The 25,913-nt window shown below is 35.3% G+C and overlaps 1 protein-coding gene across 2 annotated transcripts in view; it reads right to left on the bottom strand.

The window, feature by feature from the left end:
- Window positions 1–553: 553 nt before the first annotated feature.
- The window catches only part of LOC140140046 (uncharacterized), a 46,200-nt gene continuing 20,840 nt past the window's right edge, over window positions 554–25,913 (bottom strand). Inside the window, exons 5-20 of one of the 2 annotated variants that reach the window (XM_072161857.1) lie at window positions 24,843–25,205; window positions 24,004–24,060; window positions 22,104–22,454; window positions 20,952–21,008; window positions 20,107–20,463; window positions 19,135–19,191; window positions 16,917–17,285; window positions 16,092–16,208; window positions 14,336–14,473; window positions 12,957–13,077; window positions 11,392–11,463; window positions 10,852–10,923; window positions 9,235–9,306; window positions 7,587–7,658; window positions 6,824–6,895; window positions 554–4,051 (exon numbers count right to left, since the gene is read on the bottom strand). In XM_072161857.1, coding sequence (XP_072017958.1) covers window positions 2,911–4,051; window positions 6,824–6,895; window positions 7,587–7,658; window positions 9,235–9,306; window positions 10,852–10,923; window positions 11,392–11,463; window positions 12,957–13,077; window positions 14,336–14,473; window positions 16,092–16,208; window positions 16,917–17,285; window positions 19,135–19,191; window positions 20,107–20,463; window positions 20,952–21,008; window positions 22,104–22,454; window positions 24,004–24,060; window positions 24,843–25,205 — 3,488 coding nt within the window. In that variant the 3' untranslated portion in view covers window positions 554–2,910. The remainder of the gene's footprint in view (window positions 4,052–6,823; window positions 6,896–7,586; window positions 7,659–9,234; window positions 9,307–10,851; window positions 10,924–11,391; window positions 11,464–12,956; window positions 13,078–14,335; window positions 14,474–16,091; window positions 16,209–16,916; window positions 17,286–19,134; window positions 19,192–20,106; window positions 20,464–20,951; window positions 21,009–22,103; window positions 22,455–24,003; window positions 24,061–24,842; window positions 25,206–25,913) is intronic. The other variant, XM_072161858.1, reaches the window with a different exon arrangement.

Genomic DNA, 25,913 nt, shown 5'->3' with positions numbered 1-25,913 from the left:
ATAGAATTATTACCCGTCGCGCTCAGTTCAATTCAGTTACTTCAAATCGCTTCAGAACATTACAAATAAAAATTCCTTTAAAAGGAATAGGGCGAGCAAATGAAAAATTGTCAAGAGAAATGAAAGAATGAGTAACCCTTCACAATTAAAAACAGGGAAAATATGACACAACATCGATTTCCAATGGGGGAATAACACAAAACGTATAAACAAAGTTAAAAGAGTTTTTAACTTTATACGTTTATACGTGTCTGTGTTTTCCCTGATTTTAATCGTATGCATTGCTACTGAACAGATTTTCCCTGTTTTTATATTAACCCTTCACATCATAACAGAAAACGTTTTATATTAGCATTTTATATAAAACATTGTTATAAGGTTTTTGTAGATAATAGTTATTTAATATATGCATATACAAGCTATAAAGTACATAGCGAAGCTGTCAGTATAAAATTATGACCTTTATGATGCTATTAATTTAGCCCAAAGATTAGGAAAACTAGCAAAACTGGAGAACTGGTACTGTTAAAATAAAGACATCTGCAAATCTTGCTGCAATTTCCGAATAGTATTTTTATTACTTAAATAATTAGTTTTGTTATTTCTTTGAAAACCAACACATTAATGCCTATGATGACTTTATCGTATTACTTAAATATCAAAATCAAGTAATAATTACAAAACTCGCTGTAAACTGCGTACGTGAATTCTACGATTGACCAATTCACAATGTATTTTACCCTTTAGAGGGCTACTAACTGATTTTAGCTAGTAACACGCGGTTGCCGTTGAGGTTTCACGTTACACGCAAAAAAACAAAAACAATATCTCTATTTAAGGCCCATAACCCGCCATGACATTTGGTATCATATAGTAGATGATATGTTTCTCAATATCATGCTGAAATCCGACATTCGAATTCGATGTTTTCCGAAGAAATCGTACATGCCCCTGGGAATGTGAGTAGCTCCAGAAGTACACTTCAATGAAATCGTGAAATCCAAAAACATTCCGTAAGCTTCTAGTAGTAAGGTATAGCTTACTGATACTGGGACTAATAAAAGTTACAGGATATTGCCTAAAATTGGTGAATTCCAAGATTTAACAAAACAACCTATTTTGAAAACCTATTACTAACTGTTTAGCACAAACATATTTGGAAAATCATATGCAGGTACATTTGTTGTGTCCTGTTCTTACTTCCACTAAATAGTCGATACCTATCGAATATATATATGTAATGTGTCATGTCAAAAGGAGACACTTTTGGGCAGGTTATCAATTTTGAGGTGTTTTTTTACATATCTTTAAAATATTTAGTTATGGTATTATAAAATTGGAAATTGAGATATCGGTCTTTAAAAATATAATTGACAATGTTGAGAGTAGGAATTACCTTGAAAAATGTCTCAAAAAATACAAGATGTCAGTTATATTCCGGTTTGAAACTATCAGACCATAATTTTAAACATTAATAACATCACAAATTCGCAAAAAAACTAAATTGTGAAAAAAATCACACCCGGGCAGATTTTTGGCTATTTCTCCATTTACTATCATGCCCAAAAGTGTCTCCTTTTGACATGACACGTCACATATAAACAAATTTGTTCAGTTTAAATATGCTATACAGTATTACAAATAAACGTGGAACTACTTTATATAATATATATTATTTAGAATGCCTTAGTCTACCAAATGATGAATTCTGAGTACATATAATAATCAATTAATATCAAAATTCACATTCCTATCGGCTATATATTTGCAAAGGTTTATGCATTGAAGAAATACAACTAAAAGTATTACAATTCCTTACAATAATAGTGTTAGAACACAAAGAGGTATACACATAAAAAAATATGAGACCTTTTCGGATAACTTCCCGATAGTCACCGGGTAGACACCGGCAAATTTCACATGCAAATTAGATAGGTAGCAGGTGACTACCCGAAATTTTTTTGGTAAACCATAGTGGATACCTTTCATGTAATAGGTACTGGGTGACTACCCGATGACTGTTTTGGGAAACTAGCGGGTAACCACCCGATGACTTTTTTGGGAACTAGCGGATAACTACCCGATAACTTTTCGGGGACCTAGCGAATAACTTTTGGTGACGATATACCTGGTGACCTCTTTGGAGACTTCCTGTTGACCTTTCGGGGAATGCAGAAATACAAATTCATGAGTATGTACAAATTTATTAGGCAATTTAGCTTATTATTTGAATTGTAGTTTTTGGAGAAATACAACTCTGCAGTAATGGCAGTTGAGCTTGTGCTATCTTGTTATAAGAAACTTGAAAGTGTACAATGTAATTGTAGTTATTGTACAAAAATATTCTACTGATTTAATTTGGTTCACACCTTTATAAGGTGCATACCTTTCAATTAATGTACAACCAAATTGTTAAGATATCAGCATATATTTTATTATCAGTACCTAAATGTGATCACATCACTGACACAGCCTATAATTTTTATATCAAATATTATAATTTATTTACAACAAATAGCTTAACATAAAGCTGATCAGTTAATTGACACATTAGCTGATGATTAGTAATTTAATTGGCATTAATCAAAATCATGTATGATTTACTAGAATTTAGATAAAACTAAAACATTCAAATGTGTCATATATTAGGTACGTTTCAAACCCTCCGCCCCGTGGTATCAATGCTCACGAGGGACGCCCACGGCATACCCTCTTTTCCTGTTTGTCTTGGCACCCACACATTATATCGTCATTGTTGTTGCTTTTGTTAAACTTAAAACAATACACGTACATTTGGTCGCTAATCTATACTATATATAGTTTGGATCAATAATTTAGACATAAATAGGCCCAAATTTACCCATAACTTACCTTCACACAATATTGAAAGCAGTGTCAATGTCTTGGGGCTTATAAATTTGTGTCTGATACTACATTCGTATTACGTGTGTTGTTACTATCGGAATGCGGAGCCGATGGTCGGGCTTGTTTGTTCTTGCGAATATCGGTAATCAAAGACGCGATTGTGTACAAATACGGATTAAGAGATGAATTTATAGGGATAATAAATACAACAGACCACGTGTACATCTGTTGAGGTATCATGACAGCCCCAGTCTGAGATAGAATACCCATAATAATAACCGGCATCCAGCAGATAAAATCTGTAGCAACTATCGCCGCCATTTTGGTTGCAATTTTGATATTATCTCGTCGTTCTGACTGATTTTGCTGAAATTTGTTTCGTGACATTTTGACAGTGATAAACATGACAACGTAACATAGAAATATTGCCAAAAAGCAAAAGAGGTTGATGCCTAAGAAAATTCCGATGGAATAATACCAAGCAGGTTCAAATTGTTCTGGAACAGGGATATCAAATGATCTCCCAGAAAAAGGACCGCCAACGTCGCTTGATTGAATGCGGTAGCTTGAAGGACGGGTAATCAATGGAAGGCCGATACAGACATCTGATAGATCGTAAAAATCAGAGTCGGGCCCTGCTTGCAAAGTAGGGGCTAAACCTAATCCAAATGCTATTAACCATATTATTGCTGTGGCTACTTTAGTTGACGTGACACGGAACTTGAATCGAGAAAAGGGAAATACAATGCAAATAAACCTATCAATTGATATCAATGTTATGAAGAACACAGATGCTTCACTCGAGAGAAGAGATAAAAAACTGGCGAGTTTACATAAGTTGGACGAACGCCACTGATCTGAGTACACGAAATATTCATCGCCATAATACAAATCAACAGACGCCAAAATTAGCATGTATATTCCCATTAGGCAATCTGAAACGGCCAAATTTCCAATTAAGAAAGACTGTTTAGCTTGGTTGGTAGACGTTGTCCTTTCCCTAACTCTCACTGCTACGACGAATGTGTTACCAATAAGGGCACTGATTCCGAGAACCCACATGAAGACACGTAGGGCACTGTTTTGCATAAGACTTCCGCATGTCATGAAAAGTGGAGGATGCTGTTCCACGGTGACGCATATTAAACTTTTAATTTGACAGCATAAGGAACGATCATCAACGTACCTGTAAAATATCGAAATGTACATAATTATTGAATAAAACTTAATAACATAATTATTTTTCAAATAGAAAAGGTGAACCCGCCTGGGAATCAAAGCTAAGACCCCAGGCTTACGAGACTTGTGCCCTATCCATGATTATGGATGTTTAAATTCGAGCACATAAGCGGTCACTTATAATCTTATATCCTCCTGCAAATGACGCTTAGTATCTAGGGCCTAAATGGGAGAAATAAATAACCATCTTCTTTGTAGAGGAAAAAGCAAGACACAGGTCTTGTGTTCGATTCCCAGGCGTGCATGTATTCATTGCGACGGCAAACATGGTGAAGATTTATGTTTGTTATATTAATGTTTAAGTCATGCCACTGTTTTCATATTAGATTAAACATAATAAAATATCATGTGATAAATGAATTTATGAAGGCTTATTGTGTTTTCAACTGTGTAGACTCTGATTCTTCTGGATATGTCTGCTCAACCATACATACCTATCTCAGTTAGGACGCGGGACTACCAATTCTTTAGAAATGCATAGTCGCGCTAAAAGTCGATCGATACATGTTAAAATCAGCACAATTCAGAGATACACCTTTTGCTATGAAATTTATTTTCTCGGTCAAATATAAGGCAATATTTTTTTTTCTTCGGTAATGTCAGTTAAAGACATAGTGCTTGGATATACATTTTTTTTTAAATCCTGGTGTTAAAATTCAAGCATCATATTTTGTCTTTTAGTGTGATATTTTTGATTTTTATAGGCCTTTAGTTCGCCCGTGAGCTTTTTACGGAATTCATTTTTAGCGTCTCAAACTAATATAGTTTGCTAAAGAAAGATATTTCCCACCTCTGTAAAGCACATCGTGTGGGTCTATATATTATAGTTTTGTCAGAATTTCCGTTTTTATTTTACCCTTTTTCCCTTCATGCTCCGAAAATGTCAAACTCAGTACTTTATCTCCAGAACAACCAGCAGAAATAATCGATATTTCAATTGTTGTCAACCAGGTCCCTTTTCCATTGAAAACCAGGATTGCCTGACCAGCGATTTGGTAGCCCAAATCCCCAATTCTGGTAAATGAGGTGAATTTTGGAAATTTGCTCCCGTGATAGCCTGCAATTTCAATTTATAGGGGCTATGGATTCCATGATTATGAAAAACATTTTGTCTGTTTGTTTATTTGTTTATTTACCTAGGATGAGGTTCTTGGGAAAATCCACTGTCCAAACCTAGAAAAATTCGCGTGTTATTAGAGGGGATTTTAATTTTCTGTCCCTCCTATCTCCAGGTGAATTTTGAATGACCCCCCCATCGCGGGTTGGCATTTTCATTACACCCTTCAGACTTGCGTTCGGGTTTGTGTAGGCCTATTTGTCATAATTTAGCGCTATAGGACCTACTTTCTAAATGTAGGCTATAGCTATAGCCGTGCTATATAAATATTATAAGGTACCGGTATGTATTATTATGTAGGCCTATGGGGGTGGGGTGGGTACTCAACACATTTTAACCATGACTTACAATGCAAGGCTCATTGTTGCCATAAATGATTTTTCCTTTAGGTCATTATAATAGGTTGTTATAAACTTCCATGTTTAACCTTGTATTGTTTTGGCTGCTTCATTATGACTTTCGGTGGGTTTAAGCAATTTCAAACAAACACAAACAAAAGGCACTATACCCAGTCACCTTCATGACAATTGAAACACTAGGTAATTTCTTTGCTATATTGAAGTTCTGGCAACACTGTATCCAGGCCGGGCACCCAGAGATATCGATCCACAATGCTAGTATTAGCCTAAGATTTCACGCTTGGATTTGAAAAATTTTCAGCTGGTAGTCAAAAATTATGGAATCAAAACGGAAATTCTGACAAAACTATGATATATCGCTCACGGTGATGTGCGTTAGAAAGTTGGGAAAAATCCTTCTTTAGCGAACTATATTACTTTGAAAAGCTAAAAGGTTGATCCAAAAAAGGCTCGCGGGCAGAGTTGAAGCCTATCAAAATCGAAAATCTTACACTAAATGACTGAATTTCACGACTAAGTTTTAACACTAAGATTTGAAAAAATACAGTATCACGCATTACAGTTTTTCCTGACATTTACTGAAAAATGAAAATTATTGCTTTTCATTTGGCCGAGAAAAATTTTTTTACACTGAAAAGGTGTAACTCAAAATTTTGTTCATTTGAATACCAAATTCGATCGTTTGTATTGCCTTATTAAATGACTGAGTGAGCCTTGCAGAACAATAACAATCGGTAGTCCCGCGTCGTAACTGATCTTTGACGGACGAGCCGACGTTGCGTCTTCAGCGGGGTTGTGATGCAAATAACTTCCGAGCGAGGGCTGACCAACCATCCCTCAACTGCGGAGCAGGCGTTCAGGCGAAAATTTCATACAGCTGGGACAGAATCATTAAGAAAATTCCTCGCCGATTGTCATCTAGACCAGAAATTACCGGTACTCAAGGACATTTACATCACAACCCAGCTGAAGACTGAAGGTTTCAGTCGCAACTTCGTTTTGAAGTCACGCCGAGCCATTTTTCCTATCCTTTTAAAGACATTTCTTTGAGTTTTAACTCGTTTGAGTGTGGTCTCAAAGCACTCAACAACATTCCTCTCGATCATAATTATATTTTGTTACTCAAACAAAGAAGTAAAATTATTGGGTCAAACATATTATCCACTGGACTTTCTTTACGTAATATTGGCATTATATACCAGGTATCTTTCGATTGGGGGAATATTACGAAGAAATAACTTACAGCTCTTTCAAACTGTTCAGACCATGACTAACATCTATTTTTGTCTCCGTTCCACTCCGTCGTATCAGAACTCTATAAAATAAACCATGTGAAGAAAATATCATTGACATGTTTAATTTTGTATTGAACATTGTGACATTATAGTACCGCTGTCAAGATTCACCAACTCAAATTTCTCGGCCATACACTGCGTCTTGAAGACGACGAGCCTGTGAAAGATTATGTCCTTTATATTCCACCGCATGGGAAGAGGAAACCGGGACGGCCACGTACACTGTACTTACAGCATGTCCAGCACCTCCTGGGAGATACTGAGGGGATGTTGCATTCAAACAAAATTGTTTCGCTTGCCCAAGATCGCAATAGTTGGAGAAAGCTTGTAGTCGCCTGCTCCGCAGCCGACTGATAATGATGAGTACGGCTGTTTGGTTGTAACATTATTTAGTGAGAAAAGCAAATGCAGTTTAATCTTTCCCATTAGTCTTGGGTAATTATAATTGCAGTAAAATTCATGTAACCTGATATTAGAGTCTCATAAGTCTCATTAGAGTCTTATGTCTGTTTTGTTAACGATATTGGCTGTTGCCGTATTGAACGAAGAATGTCCAAAATCGCCTAAATTTAATTATTAGTTTTATGATTGTTAGTAACTACCGGAAGTAAGGATTTACCAACATCATTCTGATGATGCGTGTGAAGTGAGTAAAATATTTTGCTGTATATTTACAAACCAGATGAATCAATTTATTATATTTACACTCACAAAATCTCAAGTTGTGTAGTTTCAAGAAAGGCATCGGTTTGGATCGTGGAAATTGGCACACCCAGCAAGTATCTGTAATCAATGATTTCCTGAACATTAGTTTTACTTTTATTGCTTTGCTGCATGGAACTGAATATATTTATTTCGATATCTGAGGAATATTTCAGTCTACTAATTTGTACATTGCTGACACCTTTTGGTATTTAAAACCTACAGCAGTCAGAGAAACCCGGCCTGATGTTACATATATTAAGCTTGCAAAATAGTACAACTCTGAAAGCAGCTTTGCTATAGAAGCCCATAAAAGATTACCATGGTGAAATTACTCAGCTGGTAAAAAAATGCTTCTTTCAATGAAAAAACCCGAAATTTCATCCATGCTGAAGCATGTTTGCACATTATTATTATATCTTTGATGAAATCTGACAACACAATTAGCAGATCAAACAAAAGAATATCTAATCAAGCTGTCAAACATTGATGGTGAAACTTTGAAAGTAAAAGAGCCAAAAGGCTGCTTGCGTAGACTATCCACGCAAACTATTCTTGTCAGAAATGGGAAAGTGAAATAATAGATGAATACAATAATGTGTGTAAATTGTCAAATGTTCACGAATCACAGGGTTCTGATATTTGTCTTTTTTTTCCCAAATGATAATATGCAATCATTATGAAAGTTCCCAATACATTTAGACGCGAAAAACATTGGAAATTTGCAAAGAAACAACATCATAGACTTCACCTCTATCACTCGTAATATTTCGCACTTTTTGGATTAGGACGCCGAGTACGAGTTAGTCTCCTACGCCGCCAGTTTGGTTATGCTCCCTCCATATGTGTGGAGGGAGCGTAACCAAACTGGCTTCGTAGGAGATTAAGTTTTGCGATCGTTCCGACACATTATCATAATCTGAAAAATTATAGTAATATGTTGGACCAACAGAAAATCATCCCGTTTTACTACAAATAGGGCGAATTTGACAGTTTGCTCATAGATATAAGTTGGAACATATGTAAGTATTACAAATATGCCCCCCTCAAAACAAAGGACAATACACTGTGGGAAATTGCCAAATGTCCACAGGGCAGCTATTTGCACTTGCTCACTTCTGTGAGTGATTAATGCAAGAAGTGGGTGAAATAGCTGCCATGTGTTAGATGAGTACAATATAATGTGTGTAAATTGCCAAATGTTCACAGGGGGCAGATATTTGAACTTATCCACGTCTGGCACTAAGCAGTCGTATTATTGATAATGTGACATTTACCGTGGCAATATAATAAAATTCATTTATATATATATAAGTATGTCTGGACGGAATTATTATTGATGCAACAGTTTAAAACTTCAATTAAATGGAGTTTAAATGTCATCACTAATCTCCCCTGCTTTGATGTGATTTGCTCTCTTTTAATTCCATGCTTGTCTCACTTATTATTTGGGACGGCAAGCCTTGTGAAAAATTATGCTTCTTTGATTTACTTTGAGGGAACTGATAAGAAAATTGATGATCAAAGTATTTCTTTGGAATTGGAAAACATTTCAACTTATTCTAGAATAATATATTTAATAAAAGGCATTCAATAAGTTTTAATACTCAAAAATCCAATTCCAAATATTTTGGTCTGATAAAATACCACGACTTACAATTCTTTCAACTGAGGTAAACCACGGAAGCCGTGACTTGATAGATTTGAAATGTTGTTGCGTGAAAGATCTCTGGAAAAAATGTAAAAAAAAGTAACAAATATGTATGATCACTAATTTAGATCACTTCACTTTACCATGTACTCCCAACTTATTCTAATTCATACACTAGTGTTTTAGAGAATAAACGGTAGGAATTTTTATTTTGCCTATCCTCTATTGTGATAGACGACAGGCAGGTCCAATATTTTGAGTAGTGGATGCCGGCGCAGCCGGTATCCACTACGATAAAAATATTGACCTGCCTGTCGTCTATCATAGGTAGAGGATAGGCAAAATAAAAATTCCTATCGTTTATTCTCATTCTTAGTCAGTTAAATATTATTTTAATAACTGTAAACAATTTTTTAAAGCAAAAACTAAGTTACCGTCATAAAAACTCCCCTCATTATAAAATGAACGAAACTTGTTTACAACTTCACGTAATCTGTTGCGCGTACTGCTAGCGCGTCGCGTATTCCGCACTAGTCTACGCATTACAGCGCAATTCATACGCGCACCTCTACAAGCGTGTAAGGCATTATCAAGACGCATGATGACGTGGGGTCGTCTACGGCCTGATAAACGGCACCCGAAATCTTGCGATTGTCCAATCAAAAATGTGTCTACGAACTAGACCACTCCCACTGACTAAGAATAATTTTTATTAGCATCCTTCAAGAAGTATTGAAATATACATGTATAGTCCCAGCAAAAACAAAACGTTTTCGACATCATTCGCAAATAGTTATAAAAGGTTGTCAGAACACGTTTAAATGTCGGGTTATATAAAGGGTATATTAAGATTATAAAACGTTTTCATAACCTTAAAAACATTTATTGATAATCTACTGCTCAGCAAACAAAAATGTTTTACAGAAAACGATTAAATGTCGGGTTATATAAAGGGTATAAAAACGTTTTAATAACATTCCAAAAACATTTTGAAAACTTGATACAAAACATTCTAAACAGAATGTTATTTTGGGATTGAAAAAATATTTTGCGTAAAATGTTTGCCCAAAATATTTTCAATAACGTTTTAAAAACATTTTCATGATCTTGATATAACCCGACATTTAATGTTATTTAAAGGTTTTGAAAAAAAAAAACATTTTAAGAACATTCATGTGTTTGCTGGGTGCAAATATTTTAACATAATGTTATTTAAGTATTGACACAATATTTGGCAAAAAAAAATGCAAAAATAGTTTACAATAACATTTTTGGAAAACATTTAAAAATATTGTTGTAGTGCGTTTTCATACAAAACGTTTTACAACGTTATCATAACCTTTATATAACCCGACATTTTAATGTTATTAAAACGTTTTTACCTCAACCAAAAGCCAAAATATAACTTATTTAAAACCTTTTTAAAACGTTTTTGTGTTTGCTGGGGTGTGACCAGATGAAGCAATATGGGGATATTGTCAAATTACTTTGAGTTAATTTGTTTGAGTTTATTGTTTAAATCACCAATAACTTCCGTTGACATTCTAATACATCATGATGAGAAATATACACATTTTTTTTTGCACGACTTTGTTCTTATTTTGCATGATCCGTGTTACTTACAACCATGTCAAATTGGTAAGACCGTCAAATGCACCTTGTTCGAGATGATTGATACTGCTATTCTCTAAAGACCTGTCAACAAAACAATAATCTCTGTAGTTATAATACATTAGAATGCGTGGGGTGGTGGTGGTGGTGGTGGTTGGAGCGGGGTGGTGTGTGTGTGTGGGGAGGGGGGATGTTAGAGCGACCAAATTGGTGCAATGTTGAGTCTCTCAATAACAATAGTGATAGCGGGCAACACAGTGGTTTCAGTCCTTGTTTTGGTTTCAAGTCTATATTCACAGGTTGTACTCAAGGTTGGTTTCAAGTCTATATTCACAGGTTGTACTCCTACTTCCCCCTGTATAATATTTCCACAGAATAAGGATAATGGTGTAAATGGTTAAAGTAACCGATAAATGCCTGTTAGTCAAATCACCCAATCCAGCGCTCAATTGGAAACTTCACGCTACTCTAAATGAAAGAAATTTTTGATGTCCTATATATTAGTAATAATCATTTTAGATTAAACCCCAGTTTTCACGACTTTATACTCACAGTGTATGTAATGCTAGGAGTCCTTTGAATAAACCAGGTTCTACGGAACTGACGAGTCCACCGGTAAGATTCCTGTAAAAAGGCGGTAAATGCAATGTTAACGATAATACGAGTCAATGCAATTTTGACCTAGTCAAACATGCCTTGAACTGAAAATCTGAGCTGCATAAGCCACATTTTGACGAAATTCAATTATTAGTTTTGATGTTGCTAGGGTCAGAAAATATAATGTAAACATTAAAATTGAAATTCATAATTTTTTGAATACTTTTTGGGAAGGGGTCAAATTTAATGTTATAACTGATTCAAGGTGCTCAAAGTGCTCAAGTTCATCCGTGTTTTTAATCTATAAACCTATTTATTTTAAGAAAAAAACCCATTTTGGAATGAATACTATTATTAGATAGATATTATAGAAACTGATTTTAAATAACAAAATAAGCTTGTTTTAGGCTATAAATTTAACTTACAAGGAAATGAGAATTAATGTTCAAGCACATATTTTTTTTACTCTGCAGCTCAGAAATTGTTTCACCAGTTTCTTTCTTTGTTTTATTTCTTCTGAGATGCTCAATCAGTTGTAAATGCAATATTAACTATCTGTTCTTGAGGCCCATTGCCAAACCAGATTGTGGTTGCATGGGTTTTTTGTAGAAATATGCCTACAGTTTTTGGTGAAACTGAGTTATTACCAGTTTGGATGTTGCTTGGGTTCGGAAAATATGAATGAAGTCATAATTTTAAATGCTTTTTAGCTGGTCAATTTTTGTATCATCATTGATCCGAGCTTCTAAAGTCCAAAATCAATACTATCAATTTTTATCAATAATCATCCAGAACAAACTCATGTGCCAAAATATTGCTAAAGATATTTCCAATGTGCATACAGAATTTTATTTCCATACCTTGCTCTATTCTTTTGCTACAATAAGAGCCTAACATAAGAGGCTATTTTTGTTTCATGCAAATTAGCATTTTTGATCTACTTCCCTTTTCACCTTTTAAGACACGTAATGCATATATGTGCATGCAATGTGTAGAAGGAGTAGCACTTCTAGTGAAAATCACAAGAAATCCCCATTTCGGGCATAGTGGACTTTGAAATTTGCGAAAGCAACAGCATTTTGGAGGTATCATGTTACCTATCGGAAATGATCCTTGAATAACCTTTGAACCCAATTATTTACCATTTTTAAATACTAACTATAGCCAATGCACTTGTACAAGTGACGTCATTGTGTTATGTTATATGTGGAATGATTAGCATTCTTAGTTAAAATCACGTTTTATTGTTCGCATACTGGAAAAGGCCCTAAATGACCTTTGACGTTAATTCTTTGTACATCTTATAGACAACAGCCATTGCTCCCAAGTCACTGTAACCGCCAGTTTAGTATATTATTCGTCACCCTTCCATAGGTGATTGCATATTGAAGCAGTAGACCTATGTTTGTTACAATTACGATAGAAAATGTGGTTTTTCTAATGGGGCATATGGGCTGGCTCCCTTGACTTATTTAGAATTTTATGCAATTATTAAAAGTTTCCATATTTAAAATACTCACAGCCTGTTTACCGTTTTAGCCATATTCTGGATAGTGTCCATGCTCCATCCTTCAGTACAATTTATGTGCAGAATATTTTCCTTATAGGCACACTTACATTCCTCAGGACATCTATTTTTATCTATGCAACGATCCAAAAGGTTTGGAATGTAGAATCGAAATATTATGAGTACGATATAAGTATTAGGCCTATATTAAATCTCTTCTAAATAATTGTTTGATGAGTCAACGACATCTATTGCATGTGGAAGTTCGAATATTGTTATCTGTAATAAGTATGCCGATGTGCCATAACTTTTGTCGCGAGGGTCATTCAATAAGTTATACCTCCTCTCTCATAACTTAAGTTCTAAAGCTTGTTCATACTCGATAGGATTGTATAATAGAATGTCATCTACAGATGAGCGCAGATGTATATTAATATCTTTTCCTGATTTTTGTTGCTGACCTAAAAAGACCTATGAGATAAGCTCAATATTATACAAATGTTGAGGATAGGCTAATATATTATAACCGAAACAACTAGACAACAAGATGACCAAAAACTGCAGCCTCTCCAGGAACTTCTTCATCTGCTGTTGACATTACCAAAGCCGTACTTGACTATAATAAAGTGCGTCTCTAATTGGTCATTAAAAGGAACTTGTGGGCGTGTAGTTGTAGAACATTAGAGAGGACTACCAAAATGGTTCATTGAGCTGAACCAAGCTTCGCTGCCTTCGGTAACGCATTCTAGCGAAGGGGTATCATGCTTTTAGCAAAGCTCAAACCCCCTATAAGCATGTAGAAAACTTGCAGGCTTCGCTGAAATTACACACACCGCTCTGAAACCACAGTTGACTAAATTCGATCGAATCTATTTTACCAGTATGCTTGAATTGACAACTCTGGACACCTAATTGACTTTCTATTTACAGCAATGCATGCTTGATTATTGACCACTTGAGGATTTGATGCGTGGATCGTCATGTACTTACTTAACACAAAGGAAATTGATTATGGTTGTATCATCGACCCGTGTTTATAATCCTGGTGCTTTGCTGAAGGCTCTGACCTATATTAGCAAATATACTGTTTGCTTGTTGGTATCGAAGGCTCCGGCAAAAAATAAGCTTATGCGTCAGTGAAGGCAACACAGCTAAGCTCAGCAAATCATTTTGGCTATACTCTCCTATAGAATGTACAACTTACAGTGTCCTGCGAGCTGATATTGATGCATACGCTTGGAACACATTTACAGAACTCTGGGCTCTATAATACTTCCTTAGATATTATAAATCCTACTCCCTCTCTGCCATTTGTTATGCTGGACATCACCATATTGACCAGCTCAATCTTTTCTCTAAGGATCAAAGACCTCACACAACCTTTGTACTTACCGCATTGGGTTTCATCATCTCCCTCAGGACATCCTTCCTGGCCATCACATACTTCCTCCATCATCACACACTCTGACTTTGAAATGTTTACATCAGGTACTTGTTCACACATATAGGACCCAGGACAGGTGACATTTACTGCAAATTGTCAAGCAAAACAATTTTTATAAATATAGTGCTTTTTATCGTGATACTGGAAGATGGTATTCTTAAGGAGAGTGGAACAGCAGGGGCGTTTTATTTTTATTTTTAGCCATTTAACTAAATAATTGCAGTGTACCTCTGAATATTGATAAATGGATCTTATAGGATGAATCGTGAAAGCAAATATTTGCATTTCTATTTCTATATCTTGGGTGCCTGAGTTAGGACCAATAACCCAGCAAACACAAAACGTTTTCGACATCATTCACAAAAGGTTATAAAAGGTTGTCAGAAAACGTTTAAATGTCGGGTTATATAAAGGGTATATTAAGAGTATAAAACGTTTTCATAACCTTAAAAAACATTTTTGATAACCTACTGCTCAGCAAACAAAAATGTTTTACAGAAGACGTTTAAATGTCGGGTTATATAAAGGGTATAAAAACGTTTTAATAACATTCCAAAACATTCTTGAAAACTTGATACAAAACATTCTAAACAGAATATTATTTTGTGGTTGAAAAAATATTTTGGAAAAATGTTTGCCCAAAATATTTTCAATAACGTTTTAAAAACGTTTTCATGACCTTATATAACCCGACATTTAAATGTTATTAAAAGGTTTTGAAAAAAACCATTTTAAGAACATTTCTGTGTTTGCTGGGTTCAAATATTTTATCATAATGTTATTTAAGTATTGACACAATATTTGGCAAAAATGTTTGCCAAAATAGTTTACAATAACATTTTTTGAAAACATTTAAAAATACTGTTGCAGTGTGTTTTCATACAAAACGTTTTAAAACGTTATCATGACCTGTATATAATCCGACATTTTAATGTTATTAATGCTATAACGTTTTTACCTAAACCAGAAGCCAAAATATAACTTATTAAAATGTTTTTAAAACGTTTTTGTGTTTGCTGGGAATATATTAAAACGGATGTTTTGAGCGCTTTTCTTCTACCGAGATTAATTATGCACATAGGGCAAAAAGGTATACTCTGTGTAGCTTGCGAGTTGGCGTAGCGGTAGTTCCCTCGCCTTGCACCACTGAGGTCCCGGGTTCAAGCCCCGGCGCGGCCCAAAGACTCATGTACACTTGGTTTATCCCGATTCCATGCTCGCTCTCGCAGGTTTTCTCCGGGATCTCCGGTTTCCTCTTGTATCGCAAAAATCGGTGATTAGTTGTTTGGTTATCAAAAACTTCCTTCACCCAATGGAATTTGGGGAGCTGCACAGATAATTGGTGGTTGTTACAATCTAAATGCGGATAGGTGTGCGCCGTTCGGCAGCAACTGGTCTAGTTGATGCGATCTGATTGTGATTATTCATCATTGCAGCGAAATTAGAGCGCTTTGAGTCCTCTAAGATCTGGAGAAAGGCGCTTTATAAATAAAGGTATATAATACGCTCCCTATTGCCACGTGGGCTGCTATGGCACAGCGGTTAGAATGTTGCTTGAACAGCGAAGGTCGTTGATTCGAGTCCCTTTTAACAGCAAAGTCCTTTTTGTATACTAGATGCGCAAACTATAAAGGCAATCAAGTAAATATAATATAACTAGGGTTTTAGCCTCTCTGGGGGAGAGTACAAATTTGTTCAACAAACCACATCGGTTTTCGTCTGCCTGGTTCACATAGCAGTCTACAAAGCCGTCACATTCTGCGTCCAATGTCACACAGAATCCAGATCCGCAATTATATTCATCCATTTTATTACATACACCTGGCGAAAACAAACAAATGCACATTTGTGAATGTATTTTCTTCCTACAATTCCGTTAATTGTCAAATGCCCGTGTTACGTAAGGTAACAAAAGCGTGTGGCACGCAGGCAGGAATCTATCATGTCTATCGGTTTAGCTTAAACCAGTAGTTTTAAAGATCACAGCCAAAACAGGTACAGCCTGAATACAACTTTTCACATTTTGTCACGGGGTATGACGTGGTACATCAACCTCATTATCTGTGTGCAATTGATTGTCTACTATTGTTTTTAACATGGGCAGTTAGAGAGCGATGTAGAACATTTGTGCAAGAAATTACAGTTCAAGTAAATTTAAGTAATTTCTGACGGACGCCGACATTACGTCACTAAAAAGTTGCAACTATTTGTGTTGATTTGAAGTCAGTGCGGAAGATAATGGTGGGTTATACATGCCACAATAATCATTGATCGCTGTAAATTGCAATTTTCAAATTCGGGTATCGTTCTTTTAAAGCACTAAATGTGTTGTTAATATTGAACGACATTGGACAGATGGGCTATCAACATGCGTGTAAATAAAGCATCCTTCTTTCTATGTTGAAATATTGTGATTAGTTCTGAGACCATAACAGCTGCGTTACTTTTGTGCAGACTTTATATACGACCCGGTACCATTTAAAAAGGGAAATTAAAATTACGGTTATTAATGTGGAATAAACTACCTACCTTCAGCAGCTGAAACTGGTATCTGTTCCAATTCGAATCGATATCCAAACTTATTAACAGTGCTATCGGTCTTCAACGCAAACCACATACTAGACGTTGATGAAGTAATCGCTCGTACTTTCAGCACACCAGTCAGTACTGCTATTAGATTCTCTCTTGTCACTTGACCGTTACCAACAGTCAAAATATCAAATCCTTCTTCCAATTCAAAATCTTTTACTCGAGCGACAATTAACGATTCATAGTTTTTATTGTCGACGACTATTATTATCCAATGACAATCGAGATCGGGTGGGTATGAAGATGGATACCCGGGAGATGTCAAGTTAGTTAAGCTGTCGAGCAAAATAGATCTTGGTCCACAAGTCACTGCATGAAGGATGTAGATAAGAATTGCAAAGCAGGTAAATAAAACATTGTGATATAGTTTCAAAGGATCCATTTGAAGAGTTGCCAATACATAGTGCACTTATGTCCACGGCAAATTCACCGTGACCTTTCCAGCCATAAACCCGCTTAATGAAGATTAAACCGAGATATGCAGTACTAAACCATTATAGTAATGAATTGTCCAACGCAAATTTATTACCACGTGATAATATTAATCCAATGAGCGATCGAATTGTCCGCTACGGTCGACTAATCCAATCGATAATGACGCTATCGACATGTACGGGCGGAGCTCCACTGACTGAGTTTTGGGGTATTTTTCACTGGTTTGCTGTCATTTACTCATCAAGGCGGTCAACCGTTATTATATGGACTATGCTTATTATTTAAAGATCGACATGTAGATAATAAACCATACTTGATTGACAGAAAGTACTAAATTTGTACCTATTATGGTTTCGTGACAACCCTCTTGCAAATCCGACCAAGCCAGGGCGCCCCGGTGAAGCAAAATGTGCATTGGAATAACACGAGATATAGATGGTATATTTCTTTCTCATACAAATGTATGATCCACCGTTATTAAAGCTTGTACCGTGTTGAAAATTCAGATATTTTAAAAAGAATAAGTAATTGAAACATAGAGAAAGTACTAAAATCATAGCTTTTATACTTTTTTCTCCTATAGCTACAACACAGCGCTACCAGTAGGGTTCAATTGCCTATTGTGAGTGCCCCTGTGTTGTGTGCATACATGTAGTTAATAATAACTGCATGATGAAATCATACTAAAAGCTACAAGTTACCCATTGCAATCCTTACACACGTCACATCCACCCCTACACACCCCTACACACCCCATTATAATACAACCGCTTGTAGAATATTAGTAGTCCAATAGAATGCCGTAACCATTGTGCAAATCATGTTAAATTTGCCGTGTTCCTCTTTTATTTCCACTTTTTGTAGGTCACATTATATACGGACCTTTAAGATTAACACCATTTTAAACAAAATCGTTTCACATACAGAGCTATAACATTAATACCACGTGACTATGTTACTCGAAAGATTGGCATGTAGAATTTACCAAAATTAAGAATTTCAAGTGTCTTCTTCATAAAAAATACCCTTTGAGAAAAATTAATTTAGCAATACATAAGATTGAGTTTAAATCTAAAACAAGTATTGTATAGCTCTGTTTGTGAAACAAAATATGACATGCGACCAGTTTTTATACCAAATTTGATTTAAAAGAACCCTGCAGTAAGTTGTTAGTCCCACAGCTTGTAAAGATGGACAGCTATTTACAAATTTTATAGACATAGGTAGAAGCTTTTTTTCCTCTTCAGCAATATGATTATTTATTTGTTTGAGAGGTGTTTGACTGGCGCTATCAAAATGGGATACATGTAGAACCAAATTGAGGTACCTATGAATACGACCTTCATGCACATTTTACACTATAACTCAGAATACAATTTGAGACTTTACAGTTCATTCGTGGTGTACGCTCACAGACAATCCCCTCTGCTGTTGCCAACAATCCAAGATGGCCAATTTATCACACAGAAATATACACTCTCAAAAAGCATAGAAATGTACTAATTTTCACCAAGTTTAAAGACACATGCAATAAAAGATAACCTATACAAACACCTGCAATCACCACTGCACAGCTACTCGCATTATCACTTCACAAAAACGATTCAGGTAACTGTGTAAGTTCAATAGGAACCCAGTCTATTGCCTTACCGAATATGGGCAAAAATCAATGGAATAAAATAAAAATAACGAATTATTTCTAAACAAAGAATATCTTTCTTACCATAGCATTGGAATGATTCGTGGATAATCTCCAAACCATTTTGACAAAGAGTGTAATCTATTCAAAGAGAATTGATACATATTTCATGGGAAATTTCCAAAAGATTTATTAACTCTCTTCACGAGGATGTCGACTGCAAACGACAAGTTTCAACAAAAATTTAAAAAATTTTCATAAATGTACATTTTCATGACCATGTTTGGAATCAGCATGAAAAATACATTAAAATGAGTACAAACAAGCCTAGTTTTGGTTCCGTAGTTCTTAAGATAGCTCTTGATATTTTGAGAAAATATTTCAAAACTTGAACTTTTTCCGTTGACTCGCATGGCTAGCATGCAGAGCATTAATTTTCAAGTCCTACTTGTACACGTAAGTCAGTCTTTATTTTGGCACAAGCACGACCACTTTAAGTGATGTAGCTTGAAATGGAAAGGCTTAACCTTTAAGAAAACAAGAAGAAAAAACTCAAAAGTGAACTCGCCAGGAATTGAACCGGCTTGTTGCTTGCGCAACAAGCATGATAACTTCCACAGTATAAGTCCGCCACGGCAGACATTGGAGGAGCTCTTTTGACAAAACAGTGAACAGTAAAATTGTCAAGTTTGATGGTATTGTCAATTTGTTGTGGACACACAAACTACTGTTAAAACAGTTTAAATGTGCTGTTTTGTATCATTTAAGTGTGTTTTGGTGTACATCGACTGTCAGTTGCATATCGGTCAGATAGAAAACGAACACTTGAATTGTTAAAAGTTCCAAAAAACAAAAGGTCATATCCTTTTGCATGTTTCAAATTATTGCTCGTGAAATCTTTCATTTTTAATCGCTGTGTGCGTTTCTTTCTTTCATCTCCTATATTAGGATAATACGATTTGTATCGTTCGTTGGGAATTTAAATGCACACCCGTAGCCCTTTTACATAAAATATTGCAAAGCAAGTTCATTTTAATCCTTCTATGTGCTTCTTACCTCCATCTTCTACATCAGTTACTAATAATGAAAATCCTTGTTCTATGCCAATTTCGTCTGTTGTGAATTCAAATCGCAAACCTCCGTTAACTGGGGATATAATGCGTGGTTGAGATGTCTCATTACCAATATACCCAGAATAAGCAAGAGCCCTTGCATTGTTGATAGTTCCAACATACAAAATGGCATATCCAAGTTCAAGTTTGAAGTCCATGAATCGTACTAGGACCCTCCTCAACGCTGATGGTGTTACTGTCCATTCACATCGAATGTTGTTCGTATAATATTCAGGGTAGCCAGGTGATTGTATGGTAACGGAGGCGTTTAAAGATAACCGAGTTTCCTGGTTTGGACAATCTGTGTGAAATTATAGATGAACATAATGTTATGTTTATATTACAAGTTAAAATGAGGCTAACGAATATCAAACTCTGGTCGCGTCGCTGCCAAATTCCTCTGTTGTTTACAGGTTCAAGTCAGAATATCAGGAATTTGAATATAACCCTCCTAATTCGTGATGGTGCTACTGTCCAATCACATCAAATTAATGTTCTTCGTATAATATTCAAGGTAGCAAAGTGGTCGTATTTTACTGTAGGCGTCAATTAAAATTAAATTGAAATACATCTTTTGGACATCTCTGCCAGTATCATTAATTCTTTGTTAGGTGCATGTAGTTTGTTAGGTAAATTGATCAGTTCTTAAATAAATATAAGTCCATGATACATTTCTGCTACGTTATTGGTAAATTTGGTTTAAAACAATAAGAATTGCGTTAAACCTAATACAGTTGACGAATTGCGTTAAACCTATATAATACCGTTGCCGAATTGCCTCAAACTTACCGTTGCAGTTGAACGATTCGCGGATAATCTCCAAACCATTTTGACAAAGGGCATAATCTAGCCAATAACAATAAATACATTAAACAGAAGTGTAATTCTTTTTTTAAGCGTCTATAATATTAATGATAATTAATTGTGTTTACAGTTAGTTAACATAGTTAACGTCATTCACTTAATCATTGTGTATCAATAAAATATACGAAAGATATTGCTTCCCAGCAAACACAAAAAACGTTTTAAAAACGTTTTAAATAAGTTATATTTTGGCTTTTGGTTTAGGTAAAAAACGTTTTAATAACATTAAAATGTCGGGTTATATAAAGGTCATGATAACATTTTAAAACGTTTTGTATGAAAACACACTACAACAATATTTTTAAATGTTTAAGTATTGACACAATATTTGGCAAAAATGTTTGCAAAAAATAGTTTACAATAACATTATGTTAAAATGTTTGAACCCAGCAAACACAGAAATGTTTTTAAAATGTTTTTTTCAAAACCTTTTAATAACATTTAAATTCCGGGTTATATAAAGGTCATGAAAACGTTTTTAAAACGTTATTGAAAATGTTTTGGGCAAACATTTTTCGCAAAATATTTTTTCAACCCCAACATAACATTCTGTTTAGCATGTATTGTATCAAGTTTTCAAGAATGTTTTTGGAATGTTATTAAAACGTTTTTATACCCTTTATATAACCCGACATTTAAAGGTTTTCTGTAAAACATTTTTGTTTGCTGAGCAGGAGATGATCAAAAATGTTTTTTAAGGTTATGAAAACGTTTTATACTCTTAATATACCCTTTATATAAGCCGACATTTAAACGTTTTCTGACAACCTTTTATAACCTTTTGCGAATGATATCGAAAACGTTTTGTGTTTGCTGGGTTTATATTGCTGTGACAGGAACTCTGTTTTGAATACCAGTAGTATTAATACTGTGTTGTGAATGCAGACAATACCGGGAATATTAATTTAACTAGCCATGAGAAATACGTTTTTCTAGTCAATTATTTCAGATAATATGCTTCAAGCAAGTTTAATAAATAAATCATAAATCTGACATTCAATCGCTTTAAATGTTTCTTTCCTCCATCTTCTGCATTTTTTTACTAATTCTCATTTTAATCAATGACGTGTTTCTTACCGCCATCTTCTACATCAGATACTGATAACGAAAAGCCTCCAAATGTGACACTTTCGTCTGTTGTGAACTCAAATCGTAAACTTTCGTTAATCGCGGATATAGTAAGTGCGCCAGACGTGTCATAATGACCAGAAAAGGTAAGAATCCTCGAATTGTTGACTGTTCCAATATACAAAATGTCATATCCAGTTTCAAGTTTGAAGTCCAGGAATCGTACAAGGACCCTCCTCATTGATGATGGTGTCACTGTCCACTCACATCGAATGTTGTTGCGGTAATTTGCAGGGTAACCAGGAGATGGTATTATATTGGATGCGTTTAAAGATAATCGATATTCCTCTTTTGGACAATCTGAGTGAAATTACAGATGTGTGGTAATAAAGTTACAAATTGAAATGAGCAAAGGAATATCAACATTAGTTTTCAGTATCATTAATACTTTGTCAGGTATAATTTATGTGGTTTGTATGCTAAATTGATAGATTATGAAATGAATATATATACTAATCCATGGTATAAACATCTCAAAAAAAAAGTAATCCCCCCCCCCTTAAATAATGACCACTATTCATTTTGACACCTCATTTGTAGCAGTTGTCTAAATATTGACGTCACATCGTACATTTAAATCAATGTAACCACATATAGAGGACATCATGAGAGAAGCTTTGGACGGGTCTACTGGTGGAGTCAAATTTGGCGGTAGCAGTATCACAAATCTACGCTATGCTGATGATACCACCCTAATATGCAGCAGTAGAGAGGAACTGCTGGCCCTTTTGAAATGCATCAAGGAAGCCAGTGAGGAGAAAGGCCTTCTGTTAAATGCCAAGAAGACTAAAGTAATGGTTATTGGAACTGGAGAGGACTTTGTGATAGATGGTCAAAAGATCGAGGAGGTTAAACAATTTGAATACCTGGGTTCAATGATAGACAACAAAGGTGATAGCACATCTGAGATCAAAAGAAGATTAGCTATGGCAAGGACAACAACTCAGAGTATGTCAAAGATCTGGAAGAGTCGTGGTTTATCAATCAACCTCAAGGTACGGTTACTCCGTGCAACAGTCTTCTCAATTGCTACATACGGGTGCGAATCCTGGGCAATGGCAAAGAATGACAGGAAGAAGATAGATGCATTTGAGATGTGGTGCTATAGGAGGCTGTTGGGAGTATCTTGGAAAGACAAGAAGACAAATATCTGGGTCCTGAATACGATTGGCACATACTTAAACATCAGAAAGTCCATCATCGAGAGTTGAGAAGCAGATTCGTCAGGGAGCTGTGGAAGGCCATCGTGGAAGGGGACGTCCATCAACATCTTGGACAAATGATGTGAAGAACGTTTCATCACACGGAATGTATGGTGCAACACGTTTGGCTTTTGATAGACGTAGATGGCGTACTCTTGTGAAGACCACAGCAGCGCAATCCTGCGCCATCTGACCCAGAGAGAGAGAGAGAACCACATATTTGAAAGTTGCTGTAAATTCTATTGATTTGTATTCAGTACATGTACAGTAAGCCAAAAAAGTAAGGTACCAGTTATGTTCACCCCCTGTATATCCTAAACAAAGACAGATATGTGCAAGTGCAACTTTCAAATCTGGACCTGACTACATTAAATTGACCGGAGTTTTTTGTTTTCTGGGTTATCGTATCAAATGAGGTGTCAAAATGCGCAGAAATAAATGCTGCTTCCAACGCATTTTACAGATTTGTAATACAATAGCCCGTGTTGAATAATGACCATTAATTAAGGGGGTTAGTTACTCTTTTTGAGATGTTTATTTCTGTTACGTTAATTTGATTACAAGATCAATATTATCTCTCAGGAATTTTTTTGAACAAATGAACACATTTTTATTTTCCAGGAATGCGTGTAACACCCTTCACTTACCATAGCAATTGAATGATTCATGCCTGATCTCCAAACCATTTTGACAAAGGGTATAATCTAGAAAATAAGTACATAATTATTAAGAAGGGCTCTGATATGAACGTTTCGACAGTATGTGTTTGGACATGAGAGCACATCAGACATATCGAATTGAATTCTGAATATGAGGAATGTCCTTCTGATATCAAATAATTTGTATTTTTCGAAATTCGCGATATAATACAAGTTTTATGACAAAATTATTAAAATTGGATTTTTTTTTTCAAATTTTTGATATTTAACAGTCTTCGAAGTTAACTTAATGATAATGTACTTAAAGTGTATTTACCTTGGAAGAAAAGCCGGCAATTTTGACCTTTCGTATTGAAGATATGGTTTTTCCCCCAAACCACCAAAAACAAAAATGTTTAGGTCTTATTGGAAAAAAATGTATATCTTCAATATGAAGGTCAAAATTTACCATTGATCGTCGGCTTTTCATCCCAGCTGCATACACTTTTAAAAGTACATATCATTAGATTAAGAAAATTTACTCCGAGGACTGTTAAACATCAAAAATATCAATTTTTAATCATTTGCCATAAAATGTGTATTATATCGCGAATTATTTGATATCACAAGGACATCTTCGTACGTATTCATAATGCAATTCGATATGTCTGATGTGCTCTCATGTCCCACAAATATACTGTCCAAACATTCATACCCCACCCCTTAATATTATAATACAATATGTACCATCTGTTGTGAATTCAAACCCATGTACCCTTTCAACGTCAATGTTTGCAAAGCATGCTTTATAAATCGATGTGACTTTAATCATGGTATTTTTTTCTTACCTGCATCTTCAACATCCGTTACTAATAAAGAAAATCCTTGATCTGTGCCAATTCCGTCTGTTGTAAACACAAACTGTAAACTTCCGTTAACTGGGGATATGATGCGTGGTTGGGATGTCTCATTACCAAGATAACCAGAATAAGAAAGAATCATTGAATTGTTGATAGTTCCAACATACAAAACGCCATATCCGGGTTCAAGTGTGAAATCAAGGAATTGCATTATGACCCTCCTCCTCGCTGATGGAGTCACCGTCCACGTACATCGGATGTTGTTCGTGTAATGTGAAGGGTAATTAGGCGACTGTATGGTAACGGAGTCGTTTAAAGATAACTGAATGTTCTCCTGTGTACAATCTGTGTCTATGTGAAATTAAAGATAAAGACGTATTATGGTTACTATGAGGAGAGGGAAAATCACACCTTAGTCTTTCAGAGGTTTTCGCATCTGTGATTGGCATTATTACTTTTTAAGGTATATGTGGTACATGTGCCGACTAAATTAATCAACATTGAGAAAAACCCTGCATTATATCATTCAAGAATGCTACCAGAGAAAAACTCGTGCAAAAGGGCACCTGATAATATTAGAATGACCTATTCATAGCGTAACCAGACCAATTTTTAAACAATATGTTGTTATTAGACAGCGTTTGAACTTTACGCGCCTATCCTAGGTTATCGCGCTTTTGTATGCCGGTTAGTTCGGTCACATGTTACCACGTTTGGTAAAATTTGAACTCGCAAACATGTCGGTTTGCATTTCTGTAGAAAACTGCAAATTGAGTGTCAACCCTTACGACGGATTTTGTTTTTAACGAGAATTTGTGGACATGTTCAGCTCAGGAATAAATACACCATTCTGTGGCAAACCATTATGGCCCATTGCTAAGACTTTAAGACTGTATAAAGACAGGTTTGTTTGCTCCTATAGCGGTATATTTGAAAAAAAAATGTTTAGACTTGTTAGACTATGCTGGTCGTAGTTGATTTCTATTAAATCTGAATATTAAATGTGCACATTCATATTTTAATTGTAAATTGCTCACCTAATAGGGGTTTACATCGTAA

This window comes from Amphiura filiformis, chromosome 18, assembly GCF_039555335.1.
Source record: "Amphiura filiformis chromosome 18, Afil_fr2py, whole genome shotgun sequence".
In the NCBI taxonomy this organism is placed as follows: domain Eukaryota; kingdom Metazoa; phylum Echinodermata; class Ophiuroidea; order Amphilepidida; family Amphiuridae; genus Amphiura; species Amphiura filiformis.
Note: the sequence above shows the minus strand (reverse complement) of the source record. Positions and strands in the feature narration are given on the sequence as shown.